The 16,051-nt window shown below is 42.0% G+C and overlaps 1 protein-coding gene across 1 annotated transcript in view; it reads left to right on the forward strand.

Annotated features, from left to right (window-relative positions):
- The window catches only part of TRPM7 (transient receptor potential cation channel subfamily M member 7), a 1,848,525-nt gene that overhangs the window by 186,683 nt on the left and 1,645,791 nt on the right, over positions 1-16,051 (forward strand). Inside the window, exon 7 of the mRNA XM_044076371.1 lies at positions 11,205-11,328. Within this exon, the coding sequence (XP_043932306.1) occupies positions 11,205-11,328 (124 nt within the window). The remainder of the gene's footprint in view (positions 1-11,204; positions 11,329-16,051) is intronic.

Below are 16,051 nucleotides of genomic sequence, written 5' to 3' on the forward strand. Positions count from 1 at the left end.
TTAAGAACTTTTCTGCATTTACCTCAGCATAGACCTTTGGCTATTCCTCCTGTTTTGAATGTCATTGGTGATGTGTACTCTGAGTCTAGCATAACCCCTGACACTCTTCCTCCGGCCCCTGTCAAACCCGATAGGTACTACAGGGTCCCGGACTCGCATCTTTTTCTTTACAAGGCCCACTCTGCTGATCCAGAAACTATTTCCCAGGGCCCTAAAGGGGTTGCAGCTGCCACTACAAAAAATCCACTCCCCTCTGAAAGGGAGTCCAGGGCTTTAGAGAGATGGGGTAAAAAAGTGTATACTTCTTCTACTCTTTCTATGAGGGCATTAAATTGTCAATTTCATATGATACAGTACCAAGAGTATTTGTTAGATGAATTGCATAAGAAACTGTCTTCACCTGAACCCCTAGATCGCAAATCACTTCAGGATCTGGTACATAACTCCCAGCAGGTTAGCAACCATTTTTTGCAGTGTGGTTATGATGCATTGGAAGCTTCATGTAGGTCAGCTATGACAGGTGCAGTCATACGTAGGCATGCTTGGCTGAAGGAACAATCTCTGCCAGACCATGTTAAAGCTAAGCTTCTGGATGCTCCACTGGAGAAGCAAAAGTTGTTTGGCTTCACTGCTCAGGAGGTCTTAAAGAAATTTGAGGAAAAGGCAAAATCTGTACAAACAGTTAAAGATTTTCTACAAGTTCAACCACCAAGATTCAGCAGAAATTGGCCTACCAAGAATTGGTCCTTTCCGGACTCAGAAAGATTTCAGAGAGGCAAGAACAGGTGTGCCAGAGGTAGAGGGCAAGCTGGAGGCTCCTACAGAGGACGTCAATGGCAGCCTCCCAACCAGAGAGGTAGTGTAGGACCTACAACTGCTGCACAAGGACAGACTCAATGACTTTACTTTGACTCCGCCAACCAGGGCTCAATTAGAAGCACCTTTGGGCGGAAAGCTTTCTTTATTCTCAGAAAATTGGCACAGTATTACAAGAGACAAATGGACACTGCAAATAATAGACAAAGGATACAGGTTCCATTTTCACACATTGCCAAAAGAAAAGGCATGCCAGACCTGCCACCAAATCAAAGGGCAGAGGCTTTGAAACAAATCTCCAACTTAATGCAAATGAAAGCTATAGAAAAGGTTCCTCTTTCAGAACAAGGCCAAGGATTTTATTCCAGACTATTCCTTGTTCCAAGAAAAGAAAATCAGTGGAGGCCTATACTCGACTTGTCCGCACTGAATACTTATCTCATTGTGCCAAAATTCAAAATGCTGACTTTACAGCAACTCCTTCCCATGCTGGGCAAGGGGTCTTGGCTGGTGACTCTAGACCTCAAGGAGGCATACCTGCATGTCCCTATCAGACAAAGTTGCAGAAGACACCTCAGATTTCTTGCAGGGTCAGAGCATTATCAATTCTCAGCATTGCCCTTTGGCTTATCTACTGCGCCCAGAGTATTCACGAAATGCCTGGCATCAGTAATTGCACACTGCAGACTTCAGGGGATTCAAATATACCCATATCTGGATGACTGCCTTATACAAGCGGACAGCCAGCAAACTTTGGTAAAGGACTTGAGTTATGCCATCCACCTACTGCAGGCCCTGGGATATACAGTCAACATTCACAAATCAAGACTTGTTCCATCCCAAAGAATAACTTTTCTGGGTGCAGATCTAGACACAACCACCCAAATGGCTTTTCTCACAGAAGAAAAACAAAGACAACTACCGGATTACTTCAAGAATCTGACAAGACAAACTCAGCTGACTGCAAGGAAGATTCTGCAGGCCCTGGGTTACATGGCATCTTGCATTCTTCTGATTCCACAAGCAAGGCTGCATATGAGGAAACTACAATGGTACCTAAGGAGTTTATGGACTCAGCACAGTCACAGCTTAGAAACTTTGATCCCACTCATTCCATGCCTCCAAAAGGAATTTCTGTGGTGGGCTCAAGCATGCCAGTCAAACAGGGGTCTGCCCTTCAGCAAACCAATAGCCAGCCAAACCATTACAACGGACGCTTCAGACCACGGTTGGGGAGCACACATGGAGGGCAGATGTATTCAAGGACTATGGTCACAAAGGGAGCTACGCATGCACATAAACCAAAAGGAAATGCTGGCAGTGATACATGCAATAGAGGCCTTCAAACTCTTTCTGCATCAAGGCCACCTGCTAATAAGGACAGACAACACCACAGTTATGTGGTACATAAACAAGCAAGGAGGCACCCATTCCTACACTCTTTGCAGACTGGCAATGACTCTATGGGAACTTTCCTTGAAACTCAATATAGAGCTGCATTCCCAGTTTGTGCCAGGAAAAGACAATATACTGGCAGACAGCTTAAGCAGAAATATCATGGATGCACACGAATGGATGCTGCACCCAGACATCTTCCTACAGATAACACTATCATGGGGAAGGCCGGACATAGATCTTTTTGCCTCCCCCCACAATCATCAGCTGAAGAAATTCTGCTCAAGGACATACCACCCACAAGCATGGAAAGTGGATGCCCTCTCTTTCAGCTGGAGAACTCTAACAGTGTATGCATTTCCACCTCTTCCATTATTGACCAAGGTCTTACTGAAGATCAGGACAGAGCAGCCAAAAGTGATTCTGATAGCTCCGGACTGGCCAGGACAGCACTGGTACCCACTGTTAAAGAGCATGTCACGCAAGAAACCATGGCCTCTTCCTCAATGGCATGCGACAGTGATGAACATGGCACATATCCTGGAATACTTGGCGGAAATGCTCCACAATGGCCTGTCCTACTCTTCCATTAAAATTCATGCTTCAGCAATTTCAGCAGAGTACAATACTGATCCACCTGTCTTTTCTCATCCTCTCCTAAGACAGTTTCTAAGAGGAATTAAAAACATCAATCCTCCAAGGAAACCTCCAGTGCCTACTTGGGACCTTAACTTCGTGTTGGAAAAACTAACTCTGCCTCCCTTTGAACCAGCAGCATCTGCGGAACTACAGTTCCTGTCTTGGAAGACTGCCTTCCTTCTGGCCATAACCTCAGCAAGAAGAGTATCTGAGTTACAGGCCCTCATGGCAATACAGCCATTTCTTATTTTTCATCAGGACAGAGTCTCATTGAGAACCAATCCTTCATTTATGCCAAAGGTGGTATCCAGGGTCTCATTAAACCAAGCTATTCACCTGCCTACCTTCTTCCCAAATCCACAAAACAAAGGGGAGAAACTTCTGCACACCCTGGACATACACAGACAGTTGCGCTACTACTTGGACAGAACTAAAAGCTACAGAAAAACTGACCAGCTGTTGGTAGGATATGCTGCTGGTGCACAAGGAAAAGCAATTTCCAAACAGACAATTTCAAAATGGGTAGGGAATTGCATTCGTTTTTGTTATTCCTTTCATGGAAAAACTGTGCCAGCTAACATTAGACCTCATTCCACCAGAGCCACAGCCACCTCCACAGCCTTCTTAAGAGGGGTGGCTACCAAGGACATTCTAGAAGCTGCTACATAGCGCTCCGTGCATACATTTTCCAAGCATTACAATTTACCTTTATATTCCAGATCCAGAGCAGGCTTTGCTACGGCAGTCCTGCAGGGTATTTTAGCTACACCATCCTTTACATAGATCCTCCACCCCCAGATTGGCTATGGTATTCTACCCATATGTGATGACTGCAGATGCATCCTTGAAGGACATAGTACAGTTTTGTACCTACCATAAATGTAGATGTCCGATAGGTATGCATCTGCAGTCACGTTTACCCTCCCTCCTTCCCCTCTGTGGTATTTCTTGGGTACTTCTCTCTCTTATAGCTAGCTGGGGTTATCTATTATGGTGTATTTGTTTTATATTACTGTGCATGTTTGGAATCTTTTGCATTTCTCCAAATTTAGCCTTCCTTAGAGGGCACCTGGCATCTGGGGCAAGAAAAACTGAGGAAGATGGCATCGGCTGATGCTTTTATACCCCAGGCGCTCTGACGTCGGGGAAAGGGCGACATCAGCCGATGCCGGACCCAGACTTTGGAATCCGGCCGACCGAAGGGCTGCCTGAGGCAGGACAACCCATATGTGATGACTGCAGATGCATACCTATCGGACATCTACATTTATGGTAGGTACAAAACTGTACTTTTTGTATATACAGTACCAGTAACTACAAGTTCAGTGCAAATCTGTACCTTACCTTTGACATTATGAATGTAAGTAAAGAATGCCTTGTGGTTTTCCTTAGTTAGGGAAGCTAATTTGGATTTGTAGTTAGCTTTGGAGGACTTCATTAGGAGTCTTGTTTCCTTGTGTAAGTTGAGGAGGGAGTGTTTCCAGTTTTGACACCGTTCCTTCCTACTCTTAGACAGTAATTTCTTTCTCCTATAGTTTAGCCTATTAATGGCATTTGTCCACCAGGCGGGTTTGTTTTTCCTTGAAGATCTTGCTTTGATTCTGTCAGGTACGGCAGGTTCAGTACAATTGTACAGATGGTCATATAAAGCATAACTCATCATAGGCATGTGTTACATCAGTGGGGGGAGGGGAAATTAAGCTATTTATGCCATCACGTAAGAGGTAGTAATTGGCCTTGGAGAGGTTTTTTAATCTAGTTGTCGCTAAGGAGGGTCTTGTGTTATAGTTATTTCTAGTGAGACTGATTTGTGGTCAGATCTCACCAGGGATGGCCACACACTGGGGGTGGTGCAGTGGTCCTCAGTATTGGTGAGCACCAGATCCAAGATATTTGAGCCCCTTGTGGATTTGTCAACCAGCTGGTCTAGGAACCTTTGGGCAAGTGAGTTATAACACATTATTTATCTAGTCAGTAGATGGATAAGTGAAGTCCCCCAAAACCAGGGTGTTTGGTTGTATCTTTATTGACTCAAGTAGAAATAAATAGGCTGAGTGGATGTCCTGATTCATGAAGGGGGTCCTTTAGCTGGCAGTGACCTGAAGAGGGGTCTTACCTGCAGTCAGTTGCACCTGACGTAATTCAAGGGAGTTGTGCTGTTTAACTGGTCTAGAAGTGTATTTATCTTTAATGAATATTGATACATCACCTCCTTTATTTCTCACTCCTTCAGTTTGTGGTCTGAACATGTAGAAGGAAATGTAACCTGGTATAGCTGGGGTGCTCTCCGCAGCCTTAAACCAGGTCTCAGTGACTGCACAAATGTCAGCATCTTCCAAGGTGAAGACTGCTTCCAGTGAAGTTTAGACTCCTTGTGTTTAGCAGCATAACCTTTAGTATTGTTTTAGAGGGTATTTTTACATCATGAATTTTGTTCTTGTGGCATTGCCTAAAAAAGGCATTATGGGGTGGCAAGAGCCTTAGCCAGTAAACGAAATCCTAGGGTTAAGAGATGAAGACCATCTTTGGCAAAACATTGTCTGTTGACCATATCATCCCAGGCTGACAGATACTGGATCTCCTTTGAATGACACCAGAAACTAAGCCAACTGTTGAAGTCAGTCATTTTTTTGTTTGTATTGAGGTACCATCCTAGGCGAAGGTACAATGTTGCTTAAGGCTAGGGACATAACTGCCTGAGACACATAATCAGAGAGCTCAGTCATGTCTGCCTTCATATAGTCCAGTGAGGTATGTCTCAGGTTGTTCACACCTGCATGGACTTTGACGGAGTTATAACAGTGCCTGTTGTTGAGAGACTTGAGTGTGTGTGATGTGGCAGATCTGGGCACCTGACATAAAGCTGATCATGACTTTTTCCTTATCCAGCCTAGTGAGAGGGACATATGTTTGTCATACAATTGAGTTGTCTATGACTAAGATGTTTTTGTGTTCTGCCGTAGGGGCTTGACTTGTGAGACACTGTTGTGTGATATGTTATGTATAATGTGTTCTGCATAGGATGTATTGTGTGAATCATGCTTGTGTTTGTGTTTGGGAGGTCTCTGATGGAGGTAAGCTTCTGGTAAGGACCTCCTCATTTGTACGTTTATATGTTGTTGGTATGGTAGCTGCAGGAAGTATGATGTTTGCATGCTAACAACCTGCTTAGTATCAGATGAACTGACTGGTGAGCAAGAGAGACTAGATTCTAGGTTCTTGACATAGATGCACCTCTCACATAATGAATTTGTGTGGCCTAGAAGAAGTGAATTGTCAGTGTACATGAGGCAATTGCTACATTGCCTCAGGAAGCCCCAAGACTGGAAAAAGTCCCTTATCAGCCTCAATAAAAAGTTGAGATCCCTCATCAAATCCTCTAAAACTAGCTATAAAAACAGAATTGCAGCAGATAGTAAAGAAAACCACAAGGCCTTCTATAGTTATGTAAAGAATCTCCACGGCAATACCCAGATTTGCTCTGAGCTACTGCACAATGGTACCTCCTATACCGAGCCAACAGATATTGCCAATATACTGGTAGACAGATTCAGTGCCAACTTTACCCCCCCCAAGGGACCAGTCACAATACCAGCAGATTGCCAGGCACCCAGTATTACTGCTGCACAGGTTGAAACAGCACTGTCCAAGGCCAAGAATACAGCTTCTATGGGACTTGACAATATCACTGGCTGTGTTCTACATGAATTAGAGTGAACTGGCATCTCACCTGTGTGCCCTGTTCAATCACAAACTCACCTCAGGCTTTGTCCCTTCTGAATAGTGCACTACTACTGTCATCCCTCTCCACAAAGGAGGAGGGACTACAGACCCTGGGAACTATCGTTCCATTTGCCTGACGAGTCTGATACGCAAAGCTATGGAATGCATCATCATGGACCTAATAAACAAGGACATAGGGAATCTCCAAACTCTGGATCCCAAACAGTTTGGTTTTATGAAGGGTAGATCATGCCTGCTCAACTTGGTCTAGTTCTTTGAGTCAGTCACCAGAGCTGTGGATGAAGGCAAGCCTTCCTTGATCTGGCCAATCTTCATGATGAAGTCTGCATTGCACAGATGAAAGCACTTACCAGTATTTGGATGTATTTATGCTGATGTGAATGTTATGGCAGAGTTGTATTTATAATAAATTCAGTTATTTCATCCTTAATCGAGTCGAGTATCACTCGCAGCCTTTTACAGGAGCTAGGACGGAGGTACCGTCTATACATTTTGTATTTAAGGTGTTGTTTTGCTAAGGTCGGTGGATTGTTTTTTAAGTTAAGTTGGAAGGGAGGAACCATAAGGTAATTCAAGGCTAAGAAACTAAGGGGGTGGGCCTTCCCAAGTGATCTCTCTGTACTCAGTAAAATGAGCTGATGAGATGGGACTGGGTGGAGTGTCCAAAGTCAGATTTATAGTAGGGGTGGGCAACTCAAAATGCACTAAGTTTAAGAATACAACAACAGCTGGACAGGTGGGTAGGAAAAATAAAATGCAGACAGGGTACAGTAAGCAAGCCAAACAAGCCCTCCAGCTAAATATAGATATTTCTAGCTAAATGAGGAATGCTCTTTCTCAGCTCCTGCCACTAACTGGTTGATGCTATTCACTGTTTGCAAAGGAATTCTTTGCTAACTTATCTAACTGACCCTAGACAAGACCTCTTAAAACTTCAACAGAACAGAAGACTTGACACAAAACAAATGTAATATAAGAATAAGATCCAAAATAGAAGTAACCAAACCTTAAATGAAAAAGTTCAATTCAAAATAAAATGCAGACAGAGATCAGCAGTAATTAGGCAGAGTACAGCCTAATAAGGGACGCCCTACTCTTTTTCGATAGTTGTCACGGGATCTTTTACATCCGTCTTAGCTACCACCAGTTAGAGCAGATGAATGTCTTGTCAGAATGATGATGCATGCATTCAGGAGTGCAGCACTCCCATAATGCTGCACTACAGTATCAGCAATCTACCCACCTGGAGTGGGAATAGAACCCACAACCTTCTGGTCTTCCAGCACCTTCTTGAGATCTTAACTTTGTGCTTGCAAAGCATGCCCTTTTTCTGTTTCAACCAACTCATCAGGGTGAAATGAGAGAAGACTGTTTTAGTCACTGCTCTGACTTCAGCTAGAAGTGTATTGAGTTATAAACTATTATGGTGAGTCAACCCTGTACTGTTTTTCACAAAGACAGGTTTTCTTTGAGACCCACCCCCCTTTATGCCTAAAATGATATCCTCTAAGTTTACTTTGTGCCAGTTTGTTAAATCTCCCTGACCTTTTTCCTGATTCCAAAAACAAAGAATAAAAAATGTCATACTCTGAATGTCTGCAGGTCACTCGGGTACTACCTTGACAAAACTTGCTTTTTCAGGAAAGCTGTTTGTCTCCTTTGAAGGAAAGAAGAAAGGACAGCCAGTTTCAAAGCAGAGTATTTTTAGGTGGTTGTCTCATGCTATTTCTTTTTGTTGTTTTCACCATAATAACCCATTTCAGGGCAGGGTTAGGGCCAATTCTATGAGGGTTGTGGCTTTTTTGGTACCTTTCCTAGAAAGGGGTGGACTCTAAAAGTACTCTAGAAGCAACAACTTGGTACTCTGTACATGCCTTTATAAAGCAGAATAAAATGGATTCCTTTCCTGATCCAGAATAGGCTTTGTTAGGATAATTCTCTAGGGGTTCCTGAATTCTTAATTATTTTCTTCTCCGCTTATTTGTTAAGCTGTGGCCATCCAACCGTATAGCTTAGGCTACTGCAAAAATGATCTAATGTTGAACATAGTAGTTTTGTAAGTAAACTTACCATAGCAATGGAAAGTTGTATACAGTTTTAAGATCAAATGGAAACATTAGGCACAAGAAGTAGGCACAAGAATTACGGTAACCTTGTACCTGTAATTGCATGACAGTCAAACAGCACGTTAACATTAGAACCAGAGACATAATGCTAAAGGTAGGGGAGTACAGAATTATTGTGCTATTTGGAATATAAAATTTGATTCCACAATTTAAATGTGCTAATATATGAGAAGATGGGCAGATGCAGACTGGGCTGTCTTGAACAACAGTATTGACATCAGTGAGGGAGTTTACACGGGTATGAGAGTAACTTTGAAGAGAAAAACTTATAACAAATAAGCAGTAAGCTATGTTTATTAAAATTGAAGTGTTTGATGTCAAGTTCTAGGATGCTGTATTGTTTGAAAGAAATATATCAGATTATTTCATAGCCTTAGCAGAAGATAACAGGTGTAATTTGCATGCATCTTTAAGTAATGAAATGAAGACGTTACCTCTTCTGTCAGCCAGTAGATAGTTGTAACTTAATGGGCAAAGCTCACTAAGTGCCCTGTCTCCAACAGTTTAGGTTTATTAAATAAGAACTGATGGGCAGGTCTAAGCTCCAGATTTGTGATCTACCAAATTAGTGAAATGGTTAGATCAGGGTATGAGAGACAACCTTCCATATGTTTTAATAGGACTATTATTTGATGACACTGTACCTTATGTTCATGCAATTACACATTATTCAGGCATGGAGACAGTTATTTGGAAATGCACTGTGGTGTGACCTTATTAGTGTCTACACTTCCAACAGAGGGTGTTGAAGGGATTACTTCAGGGAAAGAGCTAGGTGGTAGCAGGGAGCCTGAATATAAGCGGCAGTTGTCAAAATGTGCTGGAAATTGGGATGGATCACAAAATAAGGAGCTGAGCAAGGGACGTCTGTTGGATCTTATAGCCAAAGAGGCTCCAGATTCTCAAGGAAAGGAGAGTATGTGTATTAAGGCAGTGGTTTATTGTACAGAGAGTCAACTCCTGAAGAGGGACTGGGAGAGGTAGGCACTTTTGGCAGTAGCCCTCTATATTCCTTTTTTTTCCGGCCATGAGCATAACCAGCATAATAAGAGGCTTGTATGTTCGTAGTTGTGCTCTTTAAAGAAAACTGATGTCAGTTGTCATATAACCAATGTTGTCAAGGTAACATTATGTATTCTGCATAATTCTTTACCTCTGTCTATTGCTTTTCACAAGTAGTCCTTCCAGAGGCAGCATTTTAACCTCCCATGTAGTTTTGTATTGTCTAAATTAGCAAACGGTTGGAAACATTTTGAGTCATGACTCCTTTTGTTGGATATTTATTCCTGTCGTTTTAAACTGTGAAAAAAAGCATCTGTTTCAATACCAGATGTTTATAAAATGTACTGTACTGCAGTTTGAAACTGTGTACTATGACTTACCTGAATGGCAGTCAGTCGAACCTCCGTTGGTTGAAATCACGGTTTCCAAGGCGCATGTAATCGAACCAAAATAGGTTGACCATGTATGATCGAGTTGCATGGTGCACTCGACCTTTTGACATGCGACATACCAACAATGTGAAGGGAGGTTCTGCTTTAGTTTGGAACAGGGAATTAGCCCATTTCTTCACTGTAGTGCGATCTCTGAGTTGGTATATATAATGTGCAGGGGATATGGGGGGTGCATATGCCCCCCTGCAAAATAGAATTAATGTACCGTTGACTGTAGAGTTCAAGGTTACGTTAATATGCATAGCAGGAGGTGAATGACGTCACCTCCTGCTGCTGAGTACATCAAACCACAGTTGTCGATGTATTCATTTTTGCTTTGGTTTCCTATTTGAAATTTCATATTCAGAATTTCGTGTCAACATTTTACATGGTCGACTGAAGCTGATTCGAAATTTCAATAGTAAACCATTTGAAACGTGCTCATGACATTCAAGTTTCATTCTTTCTGTTGTTGAAAGTGCATATTGAAGCAAAAATGTTGTTCTAGTAACATTTTTAAGTGGTTTAAAGGAATATTTAAAATTTGCCCCTGATTTTTGCCTATGTCTAGAATTCTTGAACAAAGAAGTTGAGAGATATGCATGTACCCGGTGAACAATTGTGTACCTGTATGCCTGGATTGTGGTTAGAAAAGGATCCATGGACTAGTGTGCCTGCCTGGTTAACAATTAAATAAAGTAATTTTTTGTATTTGATGGCATAAGCTGCATATACATCAGTGATTATGTTTTTCTTTAATAGTTAATGGCTGAAAAAGTGGCCATTATGTGTTATCTAACAGTAAAACAAAAAGTTATATAGGCAGTAGTAACTACAGATTTCGTCATATTTTGTAGTTATTTCTTTTGTTGGTTTGCATACATTTGGTTTCAAATGCCTTTTTAGTGGCAGATGTGAAAAACATTAAGAGAAAATGTAGTCCTTTCTGTAGTAGTCATGTTTAAAATTAAATCTGTTACGTAGCTGACCTTGCTATAACTGGAACTTCTGCTTGTTTTTCTTTTTCATTCTTTCTTTTTTTGTTTTTCAGATTTCTTCCAGAGGGACTAGATTCAGAAATCATTTTAACAATTAAAAAGACTTTTAATTTCAGTCGTAGTGAAGCGGTTCATCTCTTTCATACTTTGATGGAGTGTATGAAGAAAAAAGACCTTGTAAGTGATATAATATTGTAATAGACCAAATAATTAAGCATTTCTTTTCATGAACCAAATACATTTTCCTTGATTTTGAAACTATAATTTGAAATGATCATTTTCAGGAGACCTGAGCTGTGGTAAGTAGCAGCATTTTCCCCTAACATTTTAATAAGTATACAAAATTGCCATTCGTACTAGGTCCCACACATAGCCTGTATCCAGAGCCAAAGGAAAGAGAGAGAATGAGAGCCAGCAGTATAACAAATGCACTTCTGTTCACATAAATCCATTGTCCTGACTGTTTCTCCGTAAGTCAGTAGTTACTTTTTGTGTGCTAATGCATCATTACTTCATTTGGCATTTAGCCTGCATAAAGATAACATTAGGCTGGGCCATGTTTGTTTCTTGTTTCCACTTCAAACTTTTAAAAAAATGTATTGATTTTTTTTACAGAATTATTGATATTATTGATAGAGCTGTATATGCAGTTGTATAATTACATACATGTGCAGTCCTCAGGGTTGCACCTCAGTCTTGTGGTATTCAATATCTGTACCCTCTTCCCTTTTGTTCACCAACATTGTATATCTTCCTTGCTTCATTTTCTTCCCATCCAGCATGTCTCTTTTTCGTTCCCCCCCCCCCCCTTGAGCCATACTTGCCTGTTCCTTCTTTTACCTTTGCCTGTTCTCCATTTCCCTGTTCCCTTTTCAACTCTTTGGTGCTTCCCTGTCCATAGAATTTGTTTCCCCTCATTCTGCTGTTTTCTTTAACTTTATTAAATTATCACTTAAAACATAAGCAAACATACAGTAAGAGAAAAGAAAACAAGCCATTTTAACATGTTTCCATTTAAATACAATATACACCACACAAATTTTCTTTGCTATCATCAGTCCAACATTACAAAAAAATTGCTGAATTCATGCCTTCTGTTAAACCTCCTTCTCCTTATGTATGTATTGTTGCCACAATTTCCATTTTCTTATATGCACTTCTATGCAATTTGCTTCTTCCCGCTTCTAAAAGCCCTCTTTCAGTTCTTTTTTCTCTTTTATAGTATCCAGTACCTCAGATACACGTGCAGACTTTGGTTTCCATTTTCTAGTAATTGCTTTTTTTGGCAGCTAGCAAATTTAAGCTTAAGGCCTTACTATGTCTAGGCAATTCTGATCCCGTATTCCAGCTCAAAAGAGTCATTTCCTTACCAAGTCATTTGCTCACCCAATATGTCTGATAGAGTACTTTGTAGGGAATTTTAAAATCTGCCAACTAATTACATTCCCAAAACACATCTTCCCAGTTACCTGTTTCTTCTCCATAACACCCCCAACATTTGCTATCTACCTGAAGTGAACTTTCCTTGGGATATAAAGTACCGATGCAGAAACTTCTAAGCAGAGATCCTAAACCTTCCAGACTTTGTTACATACTTGGGAGCCATGCATATGTCTTCCCATGTTTTCTTGGAAATGGCTTTTCCAGTCTGTCTTTCCAGTCTTTTCTAACTTCCTCTGATTTATTCTTATGATTATTGTGCAATATTTTATATGCCATACTAAGTATCCCCTTTTTAACAGCTGCTTCTGTTCTGAAATCAACTAAAAGCTCTACCAGAACAGGCCTTTCACTTAACGTCCGTCTATCCCTTTCTGTTTGTGTGTACTCTGAGATCATAGGTAGGTACTAGGCTATTGACCCTAAGGCCTATATAAGCCTAGCCATAAAGGTACCCTGGCTTTCGCCACCCAAGAAAATTATTTTCCTGTGCCCCTGTTGAGCAGAGCCACAGAAGTCATCCCTGGGGTAGGGAAGGCAGTCTGTAGCTGACACTCCAAATGTTTTCTTGGCCTCATCCCATTTCCTGCTTGAGTTATTTGCTGTCAATATCTTGGTTCATTTGCCAAGTTTCTCCAGTAAATTCCAGCCTCCTGTTGCCTATTTTCTGTACCCCCACTTGCAGTCATCCCTTTTAGCAAAATCTCCTGTCTCCATTGTTACATTGGCTTTCTTCTTAAAATACTTTCTGCAATTTCATGAATGTAATATTCTGTATGGTTATTATTATTAAGGATCTGCATCCAAAATCTCACCCTCTCTCTATTTCTTGAACTTCCTTTATTGCTTCATCATCATCCTTTTCCGTTTTGAATTATAACATTCTGCTTGTGTTATGTTTATGAGCCTTAACTGTGTAGCTCTAAAATATCCCTTCAAATTAGTAAACCTAAAGCACCTTGATCTATTGGAAGGATCATCTTATCCCATTTAACTCTTGCCCTCTTTCCCTCCCAGGTAAATTCCACCAATTAATTATTATTGTCCACAATTTCTCCTTAATAAAAGTATGCCTGACCAATGTGCAAGATTAAAGGAACCAAAAACATTTTCACTGCTCGTGTCTTACCTACAGTGGATATAAAAAATGTACACACCCCTGTTAAAAATGCTAGGTTTTTGTGATATAAAAAAAATGAGACCACAATAATTCATTTCAGAACTTTTTTCACATTGAATTGTACAGGTTATAGGTCATATTAAATTGAAAAACAAACAAATCTGTTAGGGGAAAAATATAAAAAAATGTACAATAAGCTGGTTGCATAAATGTGCATACCCTTAAACTAATACTTTGTTAACATTGTGGCTCAAAAACATAAGCCTACAGGTTTAACTGCCTCCATAGAACCGAAAGCAAAGGTACCAAAGTTACAACTTCAAGAATCCTCGGCACCAACTACTGCTATTCTAGCTCAGTGCTGACTTCTCCAATGGTGCCTCAGCAGACTCTGCCCCCCCCCCCCCCCCAGTGCCAAAAAACAGAACTGAATCTTCTCTAAGGACTTCTACACTGTCTCCTCCTCCTCCTCTGGCTTCCACCATAGTTTTGGAGCCCAGCACTTTGATCCCCCCAGTGGCAGCTGTCTCAGTGCCATTAGGCATCACTACTCTGGCACCGGATGTTGCTCTGACTTCAGTTCCATCCTTGGAACCGACAGATTCATGGGGCCAAGACTCAGCAGCTGGTTCTGAGAGTCTTGGATCAGCCCCTGTTTTTTATGCAGATCCGACCTTGGTTCTCGGGAATTAGTCAGTTGCAGGTCCTTCCCTGGCTCCTACCTTAGAGGGCAGACTCTCTGAGCAGGGTGTGACCTCAGTTCTGAGGTGGTCTTTCTCTGTTCTGGGCCCCCACTCCTCTTAGGGGACCCCTGCCTTCAAGGTTATGGAGTGTGCTTTAGCCTCTGCAGGCTCTCAGCTGGTTCCTCCTGTATCAGAGTATCATATTACCATATCTTCTGGTCCAGAGCTGACACCAATCGTTATGACAGGACAGCGAGTACTGAAACTTCAAGTTAGCCCTGCAGAGAGCCCCTATTCTTTGGAGTCTTCCTCAGACATCCCCACTGAGGAACATCCATCACCCCTCCATAAGAAGACTTGCATTAGGAAGCAGCTAGATTCTCTGGAAGAATCTGTTACCGAGGACACGGATTTCAATAAAGGGGAAGGTTGCCCCCTGTCACCCCCTGAAGACGTCTCCAAAGATCCTCAAGCAGAGGGTTAACTGGAAGCCCCAAGATCCAACCTTAGAGGGATCCGTGTACTTGCAAGCATTCGGTGCTCATTCATCTACTTCCTGGGTGGTCCCACCCACTGACTATTTTATGCTGATTGTGTAGTGGACTTGGAAGGTCACTGATTCCATAGAACTTATTTCCCTGAGATCAGACAAAATTCTTTCTCTGCTGGAGGACCACCAGTATTGGGCCAAGGGTTTAGCAGTAGATGCCATGGTGGTGGCGGCTACCATCAAGAAGGAGCTGTCCAATGAGAGTCCTATTGTGTACATCCTCCTAACTGGGAGTTTAGGACGTTGGACAGATTTGGAAAGCAGGTCTATGCTTCATTGACCTTCACACTCAGGTCTTTGAAATTAATGGGACATTTTACTAGACTCCAGAGAGATCTAATTAAGGAGTTATCGGAGACTCTCATTGGAGTCCACCGAGATGCAGGATAAGGTTGCGTTTCAGCTAGCCATACTAGAGTCTATATCAAACTCGTCCATGCAACTTATTGCACACGTAGCTGAAGGCACAACCAGGGCCATAAGGAACCACACCTGAATGCGCTTGTGTGAATTCTCAGAGCCCTTTAAATCTTCCTTCGTCAGTGCTCCTTTTAACATATGGCCTTTCTTCGGCCCCAAGGTGAAGTACACACTAGCCGGGTGTGAAAAGGATGGAAGGACCCTGTCTGCTGTGGGCATTGGTTTTTCTACTCCTCAGTGATCCTACTCCAGGAATTAGAGGAGTGGAAAGATGTGGTTCAAAAAGTCCCAGGGCCTTTCCAGGACACACGTGGCGGCGGCTCTCCTCGGGGCAGAGGGGGGAGCTCAGATGGAAGACACCAACAGCGAGGCAGAGGTAGTACATGAAACCAGGGCTCCAGAAACTCCTTCTCTGGACAACCTTGCCAGCGCTTCTGAAAGGAGGCCCGATTGCTCACTTCTGGAAGCAGTCAGGGGGAAGATTCACTGCACCCAACGGCCTGGCTACAAATAACCTCCGATACTTGGGTGCAGAGAATCATTACCAGAGGCTATCATATTCCCTTTACCCTTCTCCCAAGAAACAGGAAATTCAGGATGTCCTTCAAGAATGCAACTGCAGTCATAAAGTACAGTTTTGTACCGACCATAAATGTAGATGTCTGATAGGCATGCATCTGCAGTCCT

The sequence above is a fragment of the Protopterus annectens genome, chromosome 7.part0, assembly GCF_019279795.1.
Source record: "Protopterus annectens isolate FY-2018-M chromosome 7.part0, PAN1.0, whole genome shotgun sequence".
NCBI lineage: Eukaryota > Metazoa > Chordata > Ceratodontiformes > Protopteridae > Protopterus > Protopterus annectens.